Source organism: Pseudopodoces humilis, chromosome 1, assembly GCF_049639895.1.
Source record: "Pseudopodoces humilis isolate 2021_Gansu_Grassland_sample_001 chromosome 1, ASM4963989v1, whole genome shotgun sequence".
NCBI classification, from domain to species: domain Eukaryota; kingdom Metazoa; phylum Chordata; class Aves; order Passeriformes; family Paridae; genus Pseudopodoces; species Pseudopodoces humilis.
In genome coordinates, this window is record NC_142200.1 from 129,064,888 (window position 1) to 129,085,061 (window position 20,174).

At 35.1% G+C, this 20,174-nt stretch overlaps 1 protein-coding gene across 6 annotated transcripts in view; it reads right to left on the minus strand.

The window, feature by feature from the left end:
* Nucleotides 1-20,174, minus strand: part of AKAP9 (A-kinase anchoring protein 9) — a 105,738-nt gene that overhangs the window by 6,365 nt on the left and 79,199 nt on the right. For all 6 annotated transcript variants that reach the window (XM_014248498.2, XM_014248497.2, XM_014248496.2 and 3 more), the window contains 17 exons: nt 18,382-18,558; nt 18,168-18,272; nt 17,601-17,753; nt 17,161-17,340; nt 13,195-14,283; nt 12,067-12,207; nt 11,187-11,669; nt 10,707-10,770; nt 9,880-9,998; nt 8,979-9,170; nt 7,979-8,167; nt 7,190-7,334; nt 6,218-6,437; nt 5,091-5,241; nt 3,519-4,187; nt 1,550-1,749; nt 607-715 (listed from right to left, as the gene is read on the minus strand). In XM_014248498.2, the coding sequence (XP_014103973.2) occupies nt 607-715; nt 1,550-1,749; nt 3,519-4,187; nt 5,091-5,241; nt 6,218-6,437; nt 7,190-7,334; nt 7,979-8,167; nt 8,979-9,170; nt 9,880-9,998; nt 10,707-10,770; nt 11,187-11,669; nt 12,067-12,207; nt 13,195-14,283; nt 17,161-17,340; nt 17,601-17,753; nt 18,168-18,272; nt 18,382-18,558 (4,386 nt within the window). The remainder of the gene's footprint in view (nt 1-606; nt 716-1,549; nt 1,750-3,518; nt 4,188-5,090; nt 5,242-6,217; nt 6,438-7,189; nt 7,335-7,978; nt 8,168-8,978; nt 9,171-9,879; nt 9,999-10,706; nt 10,771-11,186; nt 11,670-12,066; nt 12,208-13,194; nt 14,284-17,160; nt 17,341-17,600; nt 17,754-18,167; nt 18,273-18,381; nt 18,559-20,174) is intronic.

Genomic DNA, 20,174 nt, shown 5'->3' on the forward strand with positions numbered 1-20,174 from the left:
TGTTTATCTAACTTACAGGAAAAGAAAAGCCTCAAAGTTTTTTTAAACTTACATTGAAAGACCTTTCTTAAAATACAGGTAAGGACTAAATCAAGCTCACTTAAATCAAATATTGCAGAATTCTTTGCAACCTCAGATTACCTCGCTTCATCTTTTTTTTACACAGGTGCACACTACTCAATCGTCAGTGCCCTTTCCTTTGGTAAATACAGGGCAGTTTAAGTAAATGTGTTGTGTCAACACTATACAGTAAATGCTAAATGTTGATTTTAAGATCAGGTAATACTGAGAAAAGTTTCCTCAGTTACAGGATTACTGCTGAAAGGAAAACATATTTTCTTAAAGAAAAAGCCACAAGATGCAGAAATTTAAAATTAAACTGGAAAAGTTTCGATTTGAAAGTTGAAAAATCACTTTTAAAGTATTAAAAATTGAAAAAAAATAAAAGGAAAGGGGTTTTTACACTTTACAAACTCCAGTCAGAATGCTCATTGGAATTTTCCTCTATGAAGACCTGCGTAAGTACAGGCTTACAAACTCCTTCCAGTTTCTGCTCACATCTCTTCATCCTAAGTCTCCCATCAAAGTTATAGCATTGATTCTCACCTCTTCCAGACTGGAAAATCCAGGCAGTATTTTCAGTTCTGAGATAACTTCTTCAATAGCATTTTGTACTGCAATGAAGTCCTGATCATCTGCTGTTTCAAACTGCAGTCTGAAACAAAAGGGACCATTTCATCATCTCTGACACCATGAGCCAGATGAACAGGACTTTCCATGGATAACTATGCACTGCATCTACAGCAAGTCACTTCAGCAGTTACTGGAGACAGGACAACATTTTCAAGACTGCTAACTGACTCTAAACAAAATTGTCATAATTTAAAAAAAAGTGTACAGAACAGTTTCCACTCATTTGGAGACACATTTAAAATAGTGGTTCTGCTTCCCACAAATCTGTAGAATCTGTGTGATCAAAATCCTAGGGTATTTCCCAGATACATTGCATTCTGCTTTGCCCAAATGTTTAAGAATGTTTAATATTAAATGACCATCACAGCAAAATAAAAAGATTCAAACCTCCCATGGACCAAGTACCATGATACTTTTTAATCTTATGGAGATAATAACTTTCCGAAAATAAGAATCAAGATCAGTTTCACTTGACCATAATTTTTTTCCCCAAGGAGGATGATTCAGAACAATAATCCCTATATTCATCCCCTTATACATGAAACATAATTTTTAATTACTATTTAAAATTCATCTACCTACACCATACCCAGATAAACCTTATCACTTTTCAGAGAAAAAAAAATACAATTTTGCTCTTCCTTAAAAAGGAGCCTATTAAAATATATAGGATTTACAGCAGCACTTGATACTGTGATCCTGTCTTCAGTATATTTCAAGTAACAGCATACACAATAAAACTAACAATCCCAAACTCAATTAAATCCTGCAATCTGTGAATTATGATTCAAACCAAGTAATATATTAGCTTGCTGGCTGCTATTTACAAAGCCATATGGCTGAAGACTGGTCTAACCTGCTAGCAGCTTTGCGAGCCAACTGCTTCAGCTTTGGAGATGCACTTTGCAGCTTTTGTCTGACTTTTTCCAGGATTTCAGTAGCAGCAGAGAGATCTCCTGTCAGTGTGCGGTAAGTCAACTCACTTGTCTCAGCTCCCTCCATTTTTTGCTGGAGAACCCAATTTCTCGTCCTGTCATTGGGTGTATCCCAAGTAGTCTGGAAAGAAGTATGTATTTTATATATATATATATATATATATATATATATATATATATACAGAATGTATGTGATCCAGTGCTGTAAAATGAAAACATATGACTCTGAAACATACTCAGAAACTGAAGAACAGATTACTCTGACAGAGAAAGAAGTTTAGCGTGACTACAACAGTGCTGTAATGTAGCATTAAACTACCATTCATGAAAGGTCTAGTGTCTTTCTGGACTAGAGATCTAGCAATCATGGAGCTACAGTGTGAATCCAGTTTAAAAAATATCAGAAGGATGTCACCAAGCCTTTCTGTTTCTTCCATAAGCAGCTTTTTTACCAGTTGTGCAAGGAATTTGGGCAACTGGGCCTGTGTGTTTTGGTAACCAATTTATAGTCAAGAGAACAGGGGCTGAAAGAGACCACCAAGGTCATGGATATCAGTCCAGACACAGGCAATCACACCACTGATGCTACCACAAGCAAAACAATGCACTGAAGAGGTGTTCCTAGGTAACACCTCCCAACACTGCCATGGAAGAACTGCTATCCCTCACAAAGAAGCCTGAGCCCATGGCTCTGCCTTTGGCTGTTTGCCCTACAGTGTGGTACCAAAGAAAAAAGTCAGAGTGTTGCAAATGTCACAGGAGACAGCAGGAGATTCATTATTTGAATTTCCAGGTAGATCCTGGAAAGCACATCAAGACTATCTGCTGATGAGGAAGGGAAAAAACCCCAACAGCTGCTGCCAACCTGATCCAAGGGAAGACTCTTTGCTGACCACAGTGCTGGCAGTTCCCTCTGTGCAGAAGAACAAGGTGCACAAACTGAGCGTGGCAGGAACGCTGCTGCTGTCATAGTATCAATACACTCAACATCCTGCCTCTGGCTGGGGGTAGTTTCAATGCTTCAGAAGATAAAAACCAGTAGCCAAATTAGATGAAAAGAAAAATTCCTTCCTGGCTCCACATACAAATAACTGGTAAAAAGAATGATGTCAGGATGGGCAAAAACGAGGTCAGCAAAGAGGCAAGCAAGTCTCCTGTCAATTCTCTATGTGACTATCCACAAATCACTCACCCAGCAACACTTACAGACACTTACTTACTTTTACAGACAAGTTTCTAAAAAAGTTCTAAAAGCAATTTAAAAAAATAACTTAAAAACTTCCCTGAACTTTTATGACAGTGAAAAACTTAGAGGCAACACTTTCTTTCATTTAAAATTAGGATAATTCTTAAATTGATTTTTTTACCTTGATTTCATTCTTCTATTTTGTTTGCTAACATATACATATTCATGCATATGCTTGTTTGATTGCTTACTCATTTATTTACTGAAGCTGTTGGAAGATCACTTATAATGTTTTGAAGACCCCTTGCAGTTTATGAACTATAGATTAAGGGCAGTGACCTGGGGTATTCCTGAGTAGGAATATCTCATCCCTGCAACTGGTTGCAAGGAATGATCTTCTCCTATACTGAGATGCAAAGTGTGTGTACATACCCAGATGCATTTCTCCTGCTTGTGCTCCTCCTTATACACTTCTGTGCTCCTCCTTATATATTTCTATAACTTCACTCTCAGGAGGAAGCATGTGAATAGTTTTAGGAAGCAGACTGGAATGCTTTCCCTTTTCCATTCTTTGTGGTTCATGTTCTGTAATCTGCAGGCTATTTTATAGATTGATTCAAGGCACAGTGACAAATAATTGAGCAAAAGAATTAAAGTTAAATTGCATATTTCAATATTACACATTACTTTCAGTGCTACTGTACCTCATTTGGATTGTGGCTTGGTGTCCTTTCGGCTTCCTTTTTTCCTTCATCCTCCTGCTCTTTTTTCTGTAGATCTTGGATTATTTCCTGCAACTTCTTTGTTTCATTCCCTAATTTATGAACTTCTTGCTTCTTTTCTCCAAGTTGCCACTGAAGGTCTTCTACTTTGGACTCCAGTTCATGGAGTTTCTTCTGTACTATTATGTTAGCATCTTGTTCTACTTGTAATGCTTGCCTCTGGATCTGCCTTTCTTTTTCCATTTGCTGTCTCACTTGCACAGATTCCAGTTTATACTTCTCCATCTCACTTACTAACTCCACTATACGATCATGCTTTTCATCCATTTGCTTCTGTAGCTCTTTAAGCAATTCCTCAGATGGATTATGTGCTCCAGCTTGCCCCTTATCTTCAGCACTTTGAAGCTGAGCACATAGCTCTTTTTCCCTTTCTAAGGCACTGCTTATTTCGAGAGCTCGAACCTTCTCTGATTCAAGAAGCACCTGCAACTCAGAATTACGGCCTCGCTCACGTGACAGCTGGGCAGCACTGAGTGCTTCCTGGGATTCAATTTTCTGTTGCAGATCACTTGACAGCTGCTTCTCTTGTTCCAGAAGTTTACTTAACTCTAAGTTCTTTAGTTTTTGATCTTCAAGAGAAAATTTTAAGTCCTTTCAAAAGAAAACATAAGAGCTGATCAAAGCCATTTGTGCATACTTTCCATTATCTTCTGCAAATTGCAAATATGCTACCTCTACACATGCTGCTTTTAACAGGTTTTGCTATTCACAAGTAATGTGACAATACTCTGAATGCTGCAGTTATATCTGATACTAAAATACATTATAGATGTCTTTATTTTAAAATCAGATTATTTCATAAAATAATCTTTTTAACACATTCTTTATAGTGAGATACAAACAACTGTAGTTCTGAAGTTGAAGACAGCCAGCTGCTTTTACTTTCTAATACTGTGGAAATGATTTTTCAACTTTGGATTTCAAGATATAAACAAATCTATGCTGTTGAAGTTACTGCTTTTTTGTCTTTTGTCTTGTACCAGGATACATGCTCTCACCTTCACTATAGCAAATACTGCAGAGGTACCAGGGAACATATTAATGAAACATTTTCTCCTAAAGTAAACTCCCTAATTTGATTTTCATGAGGTGAAACTGCAGACTTTTTAAATGGCGACAAACAATACGTCTCCTTAAATCATATTCTTAAATACTGTATTTTATGAGTTAGGCTGTGGTGGGGGCTGGGTGTAGCTGTATCAGCAGTGTCCTGTCCCCTTGAATAACTGAGAGCCATTACAGAATCTTTTAATCTTGGGTGTGAAAAACACAGTAAAATTCCTATTGTTTTAAATGGAATGTGCACCAGGCCTTTGTCATACTTTGCCTCACAGCTTCTATACATTTTTCTTCAGCTCTAGATGATATAATACTACAGCTGAAAACAGAACATGAAGCATTTACTGGACAAAAACGTAAGCTGAGATGAAATGTTAATCAAAAGAATATTTTCATGCCCCTTGATGTTCCAGGCTATTTGGGATTATGGAATACCTCAAGCTCTTCTCTTCCTCTTTCTTCACTGCGTTCCATTTTAGCTTTTTCTTTTTCCAAAGCCCATTGTAGCTCTCTTGATTTTTTCTGTTCATTGGCCATTGTATCCTTAAGAATATCTAGCTCAGCTGCTTTCTCTTTAACTTCAGTCCTGAAAGAGAAATGGGCAAACTTCACATTAGGCAATGGGTCTAATTCTATCATGATACAATCAGTTACTTGGTATTTATTCCATCCTGTGCACTGAAAACACTGCTAGTCTAGTAGAGTAACAGCGACAAGCATATTTAGAAAGACAAGACTAACTCAAACCCGTAAGAATTGTATAGCTCAAGAACTACAAAAAGTGTGTTCCTGCACATGGGAAACATCCTGCTACCTTTGTAGCTGCCACTTGTGGGGGCTCAGAGGCTGTTAGTGTTCAACCTAATCCAGTCATGGGCCAAAATCTTAAAGAATGCCATGGAAGTGCATCTTGCTGCCATGTTTGTCAAGGGAAAAAACTATACTGGGGGAAAAGGAAAAATCTATGACCTGAATTTTTATTTTTTTTTCAAATAAATTTTGCATGTTTGTGAAAGAAACTTGCTTCTGATGGTCTTTAAAGGGTATAAAGTAATCTTTAAAATAATCCCTATTTAAACTCCAGTTTAATTTGTTATCTCTGAGCAGAACATTAAGATACTGCTCATGGGTGCATCCCTCTGGTTCAGGCATAAAAATGGCTTTCCTAAGTGCCAAATCTGTGGCTTCTACTACCAACCATGTCAAAGCAACTTTTAAGAATATTTCATATGGATTTACTTGCAAAGTCATCTTAACTTTGCAATTTTTTTCTCCATGCTCCTGGAAATTAAAAACCTTTAATAAATTTTGTCTATTTATTAGCTTGTATATAATAGTCTAATGTGACAAAGTTTAAAAGGAGCTTGATAATTAATAAAGTATTAAATCAAATTATGACTTGAAACCTATTTTTTGTCAAATGTAAAAGTCTATTTTTGTCATAAATACGGAGAAGCAATTACACTACATGAGATCAAGTCTCTTAATAAAATCAGTATTATGATTTGAGATTAGGAAAGATAATCTTCACAGTCAACACAGCTTGGAACTGAAAGCCACACCTGATGGTTTCTAGGTCCTTGAAGTGCTTGTGCTGTGCTTTAAGGGTTGCTTCAAGCTCTAGTTTGGCTTGTGCAAGTTCATTCTTCAACTCTGCACCCATCATCCTCTCTGAATTCAGCTGCTCCTGAAGCTCTGCCGCTCGGTCCTTCACACTCCGGAGCTCCACTTGCATCTCCAAAATTTGCAACTGCTTCTGCTGCGTATTATACTCCAGCATTTCTAATGAGAGCACCATTAATATGGAAATTACTTCATAAGAAAACATTGTGTTTGGTTAAAGCTCCTCCTAGCCAGAGCATGACCACAAGGCTATTATTAAGAGTGATATTTTAAAATTATATATTCTTTCAGTAGCACAATAAAAGCAAACTCATGACTTCTACACTTTCATACTTTCAAGAAATCAACTTCTTTATTTCTTAAAGGCTATAAGACGTGCCATAGTATAGCTATATAACTATATCAGTATGCATCATCTAGATAATGATTAACTCAAGTTAGTTATTTTACATATGCATACTTGTGACCTAATTTTTGCAACTAAACACTGACAGTGAGCTTGACTTAATTTTAAAGTATACCTGTTCTCTGAACCTTTTGTTCTTCATTCTAATTGCTTCTTAGTTTCTGCATTATGACTGACTATCCAACTTAGATAATTTCAAAGCTGCTGAACCTAAACAGTGAAGCATATACATGGAAAACAGCTTTAAAATTCAAGCTCGATTTTTATAAAAATTGAACATAACTTTGCATCACTCTCAGTCTGACGCAAGTCATAAGCACAGGGATTATATCTTAATTTTTGCAGAAGCAGTCAAATAAGATTGAAGATGATGAAATATATGCATGTTTAGAACACACATATCAAAATCAGAGACCCAAGAAAGTCACCGTTTTTGTCACTTACAACATTATAAGCACTGCCTTGAAAGCATTTGGAAACAGACATATATTACCACAGAAGTCACCTTGGCTTTTTGAATCAGTCTCTTGTTCTCCCTTTGGGTTACTTTTCTTACTGCTCATCTGAGCACGTAATACTTGAATCTCCATCAGCAAACTTCTTCTGTCTGCATTCTGAACACAGTCCATTGCTGCTCTCTGGTTAGTAGCCTATTAGCATTATAGAAACATTTCAAAGTAAAATTCCAGATTTTATGAGACTATCTGTGGTGCTGACATCACATTTATCTATGTATTCATAGTGCATATATAGTCAAAACATTTTCAATTAAGTCAGTACTACAATATTTGGCAGAAATGCTTGCTATTTTTTCATTTCTCTACTAGGTATCAAAATTACAGACTGAAAAGAGCTATCACTTTTCTGGGAAACTGCAATTTTCTCACTAAACCTTCCATGTTCCAGAGGAGATAACTGACTTCCCTCTGTCCCATAGCAACCTTATCACTTTCTCTTCTTGCAAATTATTTTGTATAAACAAGCTACCTTTTTTCTTAAACAGTGTAACATGATTCTAATTAACTTAATGACATCAAGCTCAAGACAATTGTGTTAATTCAAATTGATCTCTGAGGGCCATATATATTCTAAAACTTGTGCAGCCAAAAGTTTCTTTCCCATGCCACATAATTTTGTCTTTTAACAGACACCAGTTCTTTCTGCAAGTCTGACTTTGTTTTCATCCTTAGACTGTCAAAAGTACTATTAATACATATACTTGTAATGGATTTATAATTTTAAAATTAAAATCTAATGTAGACAAACACTTTGACTACAACATAGTTTATATTACCTGCTCTTGTAGTCGGCGCTCTAACTGATTCATCAACATCACTGCATCTCTTGTGCCCATTTCTGCAAGTTCAGTTTGAAATGCAGCAAGGAGAACATTTTGTTCCCTCACAAAAAGCTGTTGAATGGCATGCAGAAGTTCTCCTCGCCAGTCTGAGACACCTTCAGGAGATTCAGTACTTGCACAAATCTGCAGTGGTATAAAAACAATTTAAAGAGCCATATTGAAAGATTACATCATTATAAATCTATGTAGAGTGTGTATTTTCAATGGAATATTTAGCTTTTCTTAATAACTGTGTAAATTTCATCTATCCAAATGGATGCATTTACTGTACACATTAAAAATTACTGTACACATTACAAAATTTTCTGCATCCGCAAATGCTAAACTTTTAGCTTTGTTTTAGATGGAGGCAATTTAGCTTTTTGTAACTGAAAACTCACCACTGTGTAGTTACTAGTGAGGTTACTATATCACACTATTCTTTTAATTTTTCATATATTACATGTCTCTTCCTAGGTTCTCATAGAGCTATGTGCAGATATTGTGTATGAAAAAGATTTAATTTTAAATGACACGAAGTTCATGTGCCCACTTTGCATGCTAAAGGAAATGCTGAAGGAATAGAAACTACCTGCATATATATTAGACCAAGAGTCTAACTGGGGTAATTTGACAAGCAAAAGTTTTAAAAGGATTACTGATAAATAAGCCAATAAATAACAGCATTAAAAATTCCATTTAAACTGCTACTGGAACATGATTCAAAATAGAATTCTTCTTAAAAGGTGGACCTATACAGTCAGAAGTTATCAATGCACAGAACAAATATAAGCTGTAATAACACGAACTGCAATATGGAGTTTTATAGCAGGTTTTGAAATATTTTGCCTTGTACCAGAATATTTAAGCACTTAAACCTGAACAGTGAATGTGTCTTAGAAGGTCATAATAAATTATTTTTTATTCAGATAGAATCTTACAATATTATTTATACCTCAGCCTCTCTATGAACTTGCATTTTTGCAATTAGGTCTTTCAAAGATGAGATGGTGCTTAGGAAAGCTTTTCTTTCTTCTAGCCAAGATTCTGGCTCTTGCTTATGCAGTGACAGATCTTTTTCACTATATGGAAATTCAGTGAGAGACAGCACCTGTATGCCTTCATGATGTACTGCTCTCAGCAAACCCTACAATAAAAGTGAAAAGAAATCAGTAATGCCAGCAATAACAACATATAATAATAACAACAATAATAATTGCAATCTTATTTCATATTTATTGGAAAACTGGAACTTCGAATTTGATCAGGATAAGGAAACTATGCTTCCTCATATCAAGGACAGAAGTGTCACCCTTTATAAGTGTCAGACAGAAACTTATTAAATAGTTGTATTTTTCCTCAGTTTCAAATAAAATTTTCCAGTGTACATCTGTCAAATAAATTTTTTATTTTTAAAATAGCTACTAATAGAAATTGACATTATAAAAATGGTCCTGGGAAGCTTCCAGGTGAGCTTTGCCATTCACTTTCTGAAATTATTATGAAGCTAAGGCTTTGTCACAAAATAGTTTTTTAAAAATGTAATTAAAGCATGATACTCTTACTGCTTATAATAAACACATTTGCTTTCATAACATAGTATAAAAACAGAATCTATAAAATTGTGTAATATATCATCATGACATTATTGTTAATACAACAAAATTGCAATAAATTATAACAGTAGTTTTATTTATCATAATCATAACTGAGAACAAGCCTACAGATATAAAACTCATATTTAGCCTAATTTAAAATGCAAAAATGCACATTGCTGCTAGAAAATGTATTAAAATAGTCAACACTAAAACTTATCGAAATGGCTCTGCTATCAAAAAACATTGAGTCTATTTTACCTTAATTTTTTTTGGAAGTAAATCTGTTGAAGTTTCACCTTCATCTATTCCTTCAGACACCGTGTCAGATCCTTGGGTCTGAGCAAGATATGTTCCTTGACTCCAGTCTGAACCAGAGTCTAAAATAAAAGGAGAGAAAAACATGAAAGCTGGATTACTGTGAAGCTTTGAAGAACAGGCATCAAAAAAGTATTTTTTATCTGTTGTTTTAACAGGTAGTTGCATGTCACTAAGGGTTCATTTAAAGCCTGGAGACTGTTTCATAGTTTTTCAGTTTCAAGGAAGTGACAGCAAAACAAAACTGAAAAATAAAACAACCAAACTTAAAAAAATCCTAGTTTAGTTTTACAAGACAAACAACTACTTGCATAAACCCTTCTGCCAAATGACCCACTCTTAATATGCTTAGCCTTGCCTATGAAAAAGATTACCCTAATAATTTTATTACATTTGGAGAAGTCAATACCTGTCATCATCTCCCACTGCTATGCAGCTGTAGTTTTAAATAATATCAGGAGATGATGAAGCTATGATGAAGAGATAATGTAATAGCTAAGAAGGATATAGAGACTCTAATGGAAAGGAAAATAATTAGCAGCTGATGCCTCAACTAAAACCCATCTCTGTTACAGACATTTTCCTTTTGTACCAAATTAAGAGACATGGCATGCCCAGAACCTTTTGCTGGTGCAACAGGCTTCTGCTTCAATCTGGGCAGTGGTTGTTTTGACTTTTTAGAACACAAACTATTTAATGGTAAACTTAGTATCAAAAAAGCAGATTTAATTTACAACACTGTTTGAAATCTGTAAAAACAAATTTCTTACCACTAGAACCTCCATCTCTAGCTTGACATGGTGGAGAACGTGCTATTCCAGAAACTGGGATTCTCTGTATTTAGAAAACAAAACAATCAAGTCTTTAACCCCTCACCCACCCAGTAAGGGAGAAACTTTTAAGGAGCAGGAAATAATGTGAACCTCTTTGTTCCATTTCCCCTGCAACCAAAGTAATAAAACTGAATATGAGAGAGATGTCATTCCACAGGATGACCTACATTTCACAGAACAGGGCAGGTTCAAGGCAGAAGCACAAGGAGATACCTGATAGTTGAGCATACTGGCAAACTTAAATGCTGAGAAAGGGGTTCACAATCTCTCCCAGGGCCATAGGAACATTAGAACACTTAAAGGTTTTTTACTGAGCATGTGCTGGTCCACACTTTACAGATTTTAAATGGGAATTTCTGTAGCAAGAGCAAAAGCTTTAACCGAAGTATTTCAGTAATTATAAAATAAAATACATACTTCTTTGGTTTGTAGAGTTTCTATGACTTCCTTTAAAACATTACATTCTTCAGTCAATACTTGTACCGCAACAAACTTCTCTCTCTTTAATGCTTCAGATTCAGAGATATGCCTTGTCTCCATGTCCATGATTTCAGCAGCATGGAGTTCCTGCATTTGGTCAATTTTTTCAGTAAATTCTCTTACAATCTCTGCAATCTCTTCTGAAGAGCATCCATTTTGCAAATCAGTTTGAATTTCTGCATTTTTAACAAGGATTGGTGAGATTTCCACAGTCTTGTCTGTTTGCGATGAGATGTTTCCAGTTAGAGTAGACTCACTGGCTGACAAATCACATGATATTTCTACATCCTTCTTGCTTTCAGTTTTCACCATTTCTTTGTCCTTTGTCAGGTAACTTGCAAGCCTCTCTTCTGCTTGAACCAGGTTCTCTTTGACTTTGCACAGGTCTTCCTGAAGATGTATAAGACTTGCCTCTTTTACCTGTAAATATGGAGAATCTCAACCACAATACTTCCAAATACTTAAAATAGCTAAAATCCAAGCAACCCTCTAAACCATTACAGATCAATTTAGTTCTATTTTAAAGCAGTTATGACACATGGTAGCAAATATTATCTCCTAAGAAATTCAGCTCTAGATCCACTGTTGCACTGCAGTAAAACTAAGTACTTTGGCAATTTTATCTACGGCATCAGCTCAGTTCCACTCACAGTAGGCAACGAGTGGCTGTTTTTCTTGGTAGCATTCTCAGTAAAAGATTAAAAAATCCCAAACTATATCCAAACTATAATAATCCAAACTATGGCATGCATATTTGAACAGTAAGTCCTGAACAACTATTTGATTTAAATACAATATGGAACACTCTGGTTCTTACTGCTAGTTCTTTCTTAAGTTTTTCTGCCTTTTCTCTGTAACTGCTCAGTTCTTCCTTAGCAGCAGCTGCCTCTTCTTTGACTTGTTCAAGTTCAGTAATAAGCACTTTTTCTTTTTGACTTCCCATGAGCAGTGCTTCTACCTATATGGCAACACAAAACATGGGAAAATGGTAAGGAATCAAGTTTTAACAGCACTAATCACTTTCACACCAACTTACAAAGTGAAAAGACCAAAGAGGAAAACAAATTTATGTTATTTGGGTTAACACAGCTCCAAAGGGAAAAAACTAAGACCATGGAAGAAAAGACTATCTTACCGTTTACTGAACTGCAAGCATAAATTGGATACACCACACAGAAAGCACAGGGAGGAAGGTCAACAGAGAGTAGGAAATGAGGTATTTAACTTATATGACATTTATGACATTCATCAAATCTCTGTTTGGATGGAAGACCTTAGAACCTTTTCTTGTCCAGTACTGGGTTCCGTGATTGCCAAAATTCTCACATTCAGACACATCAAGTCCATTTTTGGACTATCAAACATAGTCAGTTTTGACTGATGGTTTTAAATTAGAGGCAATAAACCACTAGCGCATGGAAATCTGGACAAATGAATACTGGAAAAGCTGCTGAAGGGAAATAGCTTTGGAACTGAGATGGGAAAACAAGAAAACATAAATTAAGATCAAAACATATATAAATAAACAACCTCCATCCCAAAAACACCTGTATAGACGAATTGGTATCACTTCCCTTACCATTCTGAATCCTCTCTTAGACAATTTTTATCATTTTAATTTTTATACCTCCACCTCTACATCCACACCATGCAGAAGTGTACTACATTCCATTCTATGTCAAGTCAAATTAAGAATAAGAAATTATATGTCCAAAATTCAAAACCACCTTACAATCATGAAAATGCATAATGAAAACTGATAGTGGGTTTCCCCTAAAATAACATCCTTCTGTTCTTTGTAATTGTAGGAATAATACAGAAATGAAAGTGCTACATAGAGAAGAACATTCCTATAGTTATTCTCATTAAGAACTATTTTATTCATTATACTTTATATAACAGGTTTTAGTGAAAAACAAGACAAAAGAAAATGGTGTCTATTTACCTGATATGTCTGCATTTCTTCTTGCTTAATGTATTTCTGAATCTCTCCTTTATGTTTCTCCTTAACCTCTTCTAGCAATTGCTGAAGCTCTAAGAACCTCTCTTCTTTCACTGTAGCTTCCTTTTGTGCAACTTTCACATTTTCTTTTTCTAGCTCCAAGCTACGATTTAACATTGCCAGTTGGGTTTCCATCTCATTAAGCCTCTGTGTTAAGAGTGATAATTTTGATTGTGCCTCATTTTCAGTCCTATCACTCAAATCCTCTGTTTGGGCATTCTTGCTTGCTTCATCCATGCACTTTGAAGCTTCCTGAATTTCCTGCATGAATCTTCTCTGCTCTTGAACTGCATTTAGCTGAACCTGACTCACAAGAGCAGCAGCAACTTTCTCCATTAGTGTTTTTTCCAGTTCTAATATCCTCTTTTTAAGTGTTTCTTTTTCAACTTTGCTTTCCTCTTTCATGTCTTTTATTTCAGTGTAGCACTGGCACAGTTCTGAATCTTTTTGCTTAATGCATGCCTGAAGTTGCTGCAGTTCTATCTCCATCTTGCTAATGGTGACTCTTGCATTCTCATCTGAAGTCCTGAGCTGGGACTGATCTGGCAAGTCTACCTCCTGACATAAGCCTCCTTCCATTTGTTCAGTTTTTCCATTGCTCCTGTCTTCTGGTTTTGACTTATCACCTTGGGCCAGTGCACACTTATATTTCTCTGTTATTTTTTCATGCTCTTTTTTTAACATACTTATTTCTTGCTTTAACTGGCTCATTTTTAACTTTGTTTCCTCAAGCTCATTCTTTGTTTGAGACGCCTCTGCATTTATGTTTTCTACTTGCTTTTCCAAAGCTGCTTTTTCTGCCAGAACTGCTTCAAGTATATGTTTTGGACTGTCAGCATCTTCTTGAAAACCAGCAACATCTGTTGGTATCTTTTGTTCAATAATTGCCAGCTCCTGCTGAAGTTTATCAATTACATCATTCAACTGCTCTATTTCCTCATAGTTTTTTTTCTTCACACATTCTTGATCACTTTTCAGACATTCTATCTGGGCTTCAAGCTCCCGTATATGTTCGTTTTGCTCTTCAATAACCTGGGGAAAAAAAGCCAAACAAAACCACCAAGGTCATGTTTGTCCTGAACTTCACAGAAACAGTTTAATCGAACATTGAAAGATCTTATAAAAGGAAGTTCTCAATGAATTTCTTAATGTGATGTCTCTTCTATGGCTTTAATGAGAATTTAGACATCTTCAAACAGGACTGAGAAAGTAGCCCATAACTTTAAAGAGCTGAAAAATAGGTATTAATACACCAGATTAAATGAAAGCATTTGTAACATCCACAGAGCTAGGGAACACTGAACTTTAAGTTCTCATGATACTTGCTTATATAAGACACACTCAATTTAGATGAATATGTATTTTAAATACAAATAGGCCTTTTATTAATTGTGTTGAAAAAATACAAATATAACATGCATTTTAATCTGAGACCATAGAAAACACCTATCAGTTGACTGTGACATTTTCTGTCACAATTTGAAATATGTGTTGCTTATATGTGTGCATGCACACGTGTATGCAGATGTGCACACAAACACGCAGGGCAAGTAGTACACACAGACTCAGAGTACAATCGTTTCTTATTCAAAAGTTACAGAAGTATTTATTTTATAATGCATATGACTATCCAAACAAAAATCAGAGACTCATGATAACGTGAGGAGAGTAAAGATAATATTTTCCTGGATTACTTCTACAGACACTTTAGATTAGAGCTGTGTAAGGGGATTAAAGTTCCAAGAAATTTATAAAATTATGTAACTGATCAAATATGAAGGTGATGACTTTATGAAGTAGAAAAGAGACGACAACTTATATTGGCTTCTAATAAATGTGTAGAAACAAAAAACGGAATGACTGGTGTTGATGAACTCTAAATTCAATAAATAAAAAAGTTTCAGCAAAAGGAATAAAAATTTGTAAAAAAACTTGTTAAATTGCAGTGGAAGCAAATTTCAATTGAGTATAGAAGAATGACAAACAATTTGTCTTTGCAAAGATAAAATAAAGACAGACAAGATTATAAGCAGTAAGGCTAAGAAACAAAATGGATTTTTTTTTAAGTGAACAGTGCTTCTATGGTGGAAATGCAGAGGGCAGAAGAATATATGTCAAAAATATTCAGAAAAAACATATAATAAAGTAAAATCAGTTATGTTATGTGAAATAGGTAAGAACTCTAATAAATTTTCTTGAATATGAAAAAAACCTGCAGAAAAGATGAAAGATGACTAAATTCATTACACAAATAGCCATGTTTTTTCCTTTATCACTTAATACTTCACAATGCTTAGTTAGTTAAGTAGAATAGTAAGATGACTTTGTAGTAAGTATAATATGTACAGAAATAAATGTGACTGTATAAATTAGAAAGGCTGGTTTGCTAACCAAGAACTTAATTTTAAAAATCCACAGACTAGAGGAAGCTCAAAAATACTAAATAAAATCTAAACAAGTCATAAAATCATAAAATTATTTGGGTTGGAAGGGACCTTGAAGATCATATAGTTTCAATCTCACTGCCACAGGCAGAAGAAAGCACAGTGATCCTGGTGATTGCTATCAGCTCAGCATAAGAGTTTCTGGAATAAAGGCTCATAAAATGCAAATACAGTAATTAAAAGAAAAGTACTTAGTGGGATGAAGATGTCTAAGGGACTCAGAAAAGGGATTAACCTAAGATTAATCTATTAAGATATAATAATGCTCCATAATGAAGCAGAGTAATTATTTAATGTTATGGAAAATAAAACCACATAAGTCAGAGGATGAAATTAAGAAAATAAAGAAAATTAACCTTCATGTAACAGGAGAAGAACCAATTCATGAAAATGAATTATAACTGAATCCTAGGTATTTTTCTCAAGACAAGAACTCTAACTCTATTTCTGGTGTCACTGTACAGAGCAAAAATGTTCTGGATTCTTGAAGTATGTTATTTCCTAAATCCATTTTCCTAAATCAAATTCTAAGTTTTGTCATTATTCACTGAGTTTCCCTATAACTGAATTTTGAACATAAAGACTTAGTGAAATTATCCAGCTCAGTCAGTTTTTTAGTGGATTCAATATGTCCTAGTAAAATGTTAGCCTAAATGTTCAGTCAACTACCAAGGCATAACAGAAATCCTGCTCTTAATTTGCTTTTGAGTGAAAGCTCATGACTAATAAATGACATTTAAAATAGTCAGAATGCAAAATTCAGCTGCTGAAAATATCAGCGTCTTTTATCTGTATAAAATGAAAGCAAGCCAAAAGAAGATGAAGCTGATAATCAAAAATACCACATAACTGAAAATAACAGAAATCTACAGGTGTTAAAGCTCAGTAAATAAAAGATAAATCTGCTTCTTTCTTCCTCTTTACTTCTAATAAAACACAGCATTTTGTTTGTACCTCCATGCTTGAAATTGGATAAAAGATGTTGTCAACACTGGCAGGAGAACAAAGCATTCACATAAACTCATGGAGCTCAAAAGTTCAACTGCTAAAAATGCATTAAAACCTAACATGATCCAGCAGATGTCGCTGGAGCGCAACACTGCATGTAAGTCATGTGAGGGAAGATGCTAAAATGAATGTGGAGATTGAATCCAGCCACCTAAATACTATTAAACATTCAGAAGCATTAGGAGAGCAAGGAATAAAGAAGAATTTAAGACAAAAACTCAAGCAGAAGTAAGGGAGAATAATTAAAAAGAAAAGCAAGCAAAAAAGCATCTGTCATAAACAAAGACTAAAAAGGAAAAAAAGGTTAGGTTTTAAGCATTGCTTGAAACCGAAGTATTTGCATTTTTAAATTAAGGCAGCAATAGAAGATAAGGCAACTGGTGGGGGACAGAGGGTTTTTTTCCTTCAAACTAGCAGCAGAAAGTAGGACTCTGAGAAGGATTTAAGAAGTATGTACCTTGTTGTCAGTTGTGACTTCAAGTTGCTGCTGCAGTTTTGCTATTTGTTCATGAAGATGATATATTTCCTGATCCTTTTCTTGCATGATGTGAGCGAGCCTCCCAGCCACTGAATGATGGTCCTTTATGGCAGCGTCTTCAGACTTCTGGAGAGCTAGTCCTAGTATTTCCATTTCATCCTGCCAAAAAACCCCCCAAAAGCATGTTACAGTTGTACTTAGCATTTTCTGCATATTCTTGTGTGAGTATTTCAAGTGTAGGAATTAAAATGCACAAATTTCATGGAATGATAAGTAATCATGAGCTTTTTAATATTTTGGCAAATTGAATGATGGAATGCTTGAGAAGGAGAAAGAATTTAGTGTCTTGGCATTTTCAAAAAACTTATTTCTGTGGCGGGAGGAGACTAAATCTTTGGGCTTCTCTGTTACACAGTTACCTTAAATAATTTGTTCTCTTGCTCAAGTTCCTGCAGGTGCGTAGTGGACTCCTTCCGCTGAATTTCTAGCTGCATGTGCAATTGCTGAACTTCTTCATTTTTATTTTCTAGCTCCTCTCGAAACTGCTCCAATTGTTCCTCAAGATTCGTGACCTATGTTTCCAATAAAAGGAGCAGGAAAAAGAGTGGTAGGAAGCCATACTAAAAATTAAATGCTACAAAATTTCCAGTACAATGCCTACTGTAAACGGGTTTGCTATACACAAACAAAAGAATGTGTATTTGGTGACATTCAGAGTCCTTAAACTGAATGGAATTTTAAACACCACTAAAAAAATCAGTTTTTCTTAATTGTTTCTGAATTTTTATTTCAGAAACACTCTTGCAAATCATAAATGTTAACACAGAACAACAACTCTCATGGATCATGGGAGAATTCCAAAAGGATTTGGACTGCTGTCTAACTGTAAAAAATCAATCTGTATAGTTCACTAAGCTCAACAAAAAGCAAAAACCTAACAAACCAAAATATAAGTGGAAAGATGGAAATTTTCACAGGCATTTTACCTCCTTTTCCTTTCTGTCCACAGCTTCTCGCTCAGCTTGTAGTTGTACTTCAAGAGGTAACTCTCCCTTTACTATGATGGTACCAAACTGTTTCTTTTCCTCCACCTATAAGCAGAAATAATACTAATAGTTATCAGATTAAAAGAACACACTATTTTGGTCTCAAGAAAATAAGAAAGCAGCAAATCCTCGATAAATTTCAACTAAGCAATACCTTTTGCAAGTGGTCTGCACTGATGATTAAGGCTTGTTCCAGTTCTCTTATCCTGCATTCTAGCTTCTCAATTTCTTCATTTCGTTCTTGTATATCTCTCTGAAGCTGCTCCTTAGAGAGCAAAAGCTCACTGCATTTGTCTGTTTTTTCTTTGAGATGATTTGTTAACTGTTCAACCTGATGACAATATGGCAAGATTATTATACTGTACTGCAGTGGAAGGGTTCGCTAGCAACAGCAACACCATGCATTTTTGACAGGAAGAAAATATTCCTCTTTTTCTCCCACAACGAAACTCCTACTCTATAGGTGAAACAGAATGTACAGTCAGAATACTGTGGTACTACATCCAACAAATACAAACAGTATTATTCCCGAAGTGCTATGTTCTGTGCCATATCGCCTACTCTCTAGATCTGATCTTGTCCTTCTGAAGCCTTCAGACTCTGCAGTCAGTTAAAAGGAAGCAGCATAGTATCCCTATGCAGCTCACTAAAATGATGCTTTTAACACCTACGGATGGAATGTCTTGACTGTATGGTCAAGATGCTATTTGCCTCAGAGGAAAATCACAGTTCTAAAAATCCGTGACAAAATTATTCAAAAGAAGGAGCTGATTAGTGACATACAGGAATATCTTAAAATTCACTGAATCTTTAACATTGAAGAGATAGCTATACTTAAATCACAAAGGACAGGAAGCTTTGTTTTCTTTCTGTGTTCCTTAAACGGGACCAAACAGATGTCATGGATGTAACAAATTCACTTTCTATGGGGGACAGACCATCCAAAACAAACAGTCTGAATCTCAACAGGTCAGATGCATGTGTCTCAGAAACAACGTTTTAAAATATTAATTAAAGTAGCAGAGATAGTAATATCTATCCATTTCTAGCTGTATTTCAGAAATTATTAATTGAAATTACAGATAAGAAAGATGCATAACAAATCCATTGTATGATGTACAGAGATAAGACTTGAGTAACTGAGCAAGAGACAGGGAAAGTAATCTTTGTCCCACTCAAGAAACTGATTTCAGTATTTACAATTAGGAAGTTACGATGTAGCCAAAAGGTAGAAGACTCAAAGTATTTCAAGAGACAGGAGAGAAGAGGACCAGAACATAAAGCTGACAGGATGGTATTACTGACGTTATCCATCCATGAGTTACATCACAGTCTGAAGTGACCTCAAAAAAGTCCTGAGAGAGAAATGGAAAAATAAAAATCAAGTCTAGAGCAGACTTTATGACAACCCTCCCTGGAATAAGTTGACAAAGCTGAAACAACAGTAAGAAACAAATTTAGTCATCAACCGAAAATGCTCATGGCATTCACTCAAAGCAGAAGAGGATTTTAAAAAATGTCCAACTACAAAAAATAGAACTACTCTCTCAAAAGCATGATAAATAATGAAAATATATATATTTACAAAATATTTCAAGGAACACTGTGACATCAAAATATACTATATAGTAAGAATATGTACTGCATTGGATAAGATAAACGTAAATCTTTACTGAAAATCCTGCCTATAATTTCTAGCATATCACATTTAACATCACCTATATTTAAACCATCTCCTACATCGGTGGTGCTTGCAGATGTTATCTTACTGTCTACCTACTAAAAAATTCTAATTTAAAAACATCAAGTACACATCTCAAAATTTTAATCACAGTTAAAGCTGTCTTTCATTTTACAGCATGCTTTAAATTTCCATTGTAGTATGTCTGCCAGCTTAAGAGTGTACACATATGAGTATATGTACATATAAATCAGAATGATTTTTAC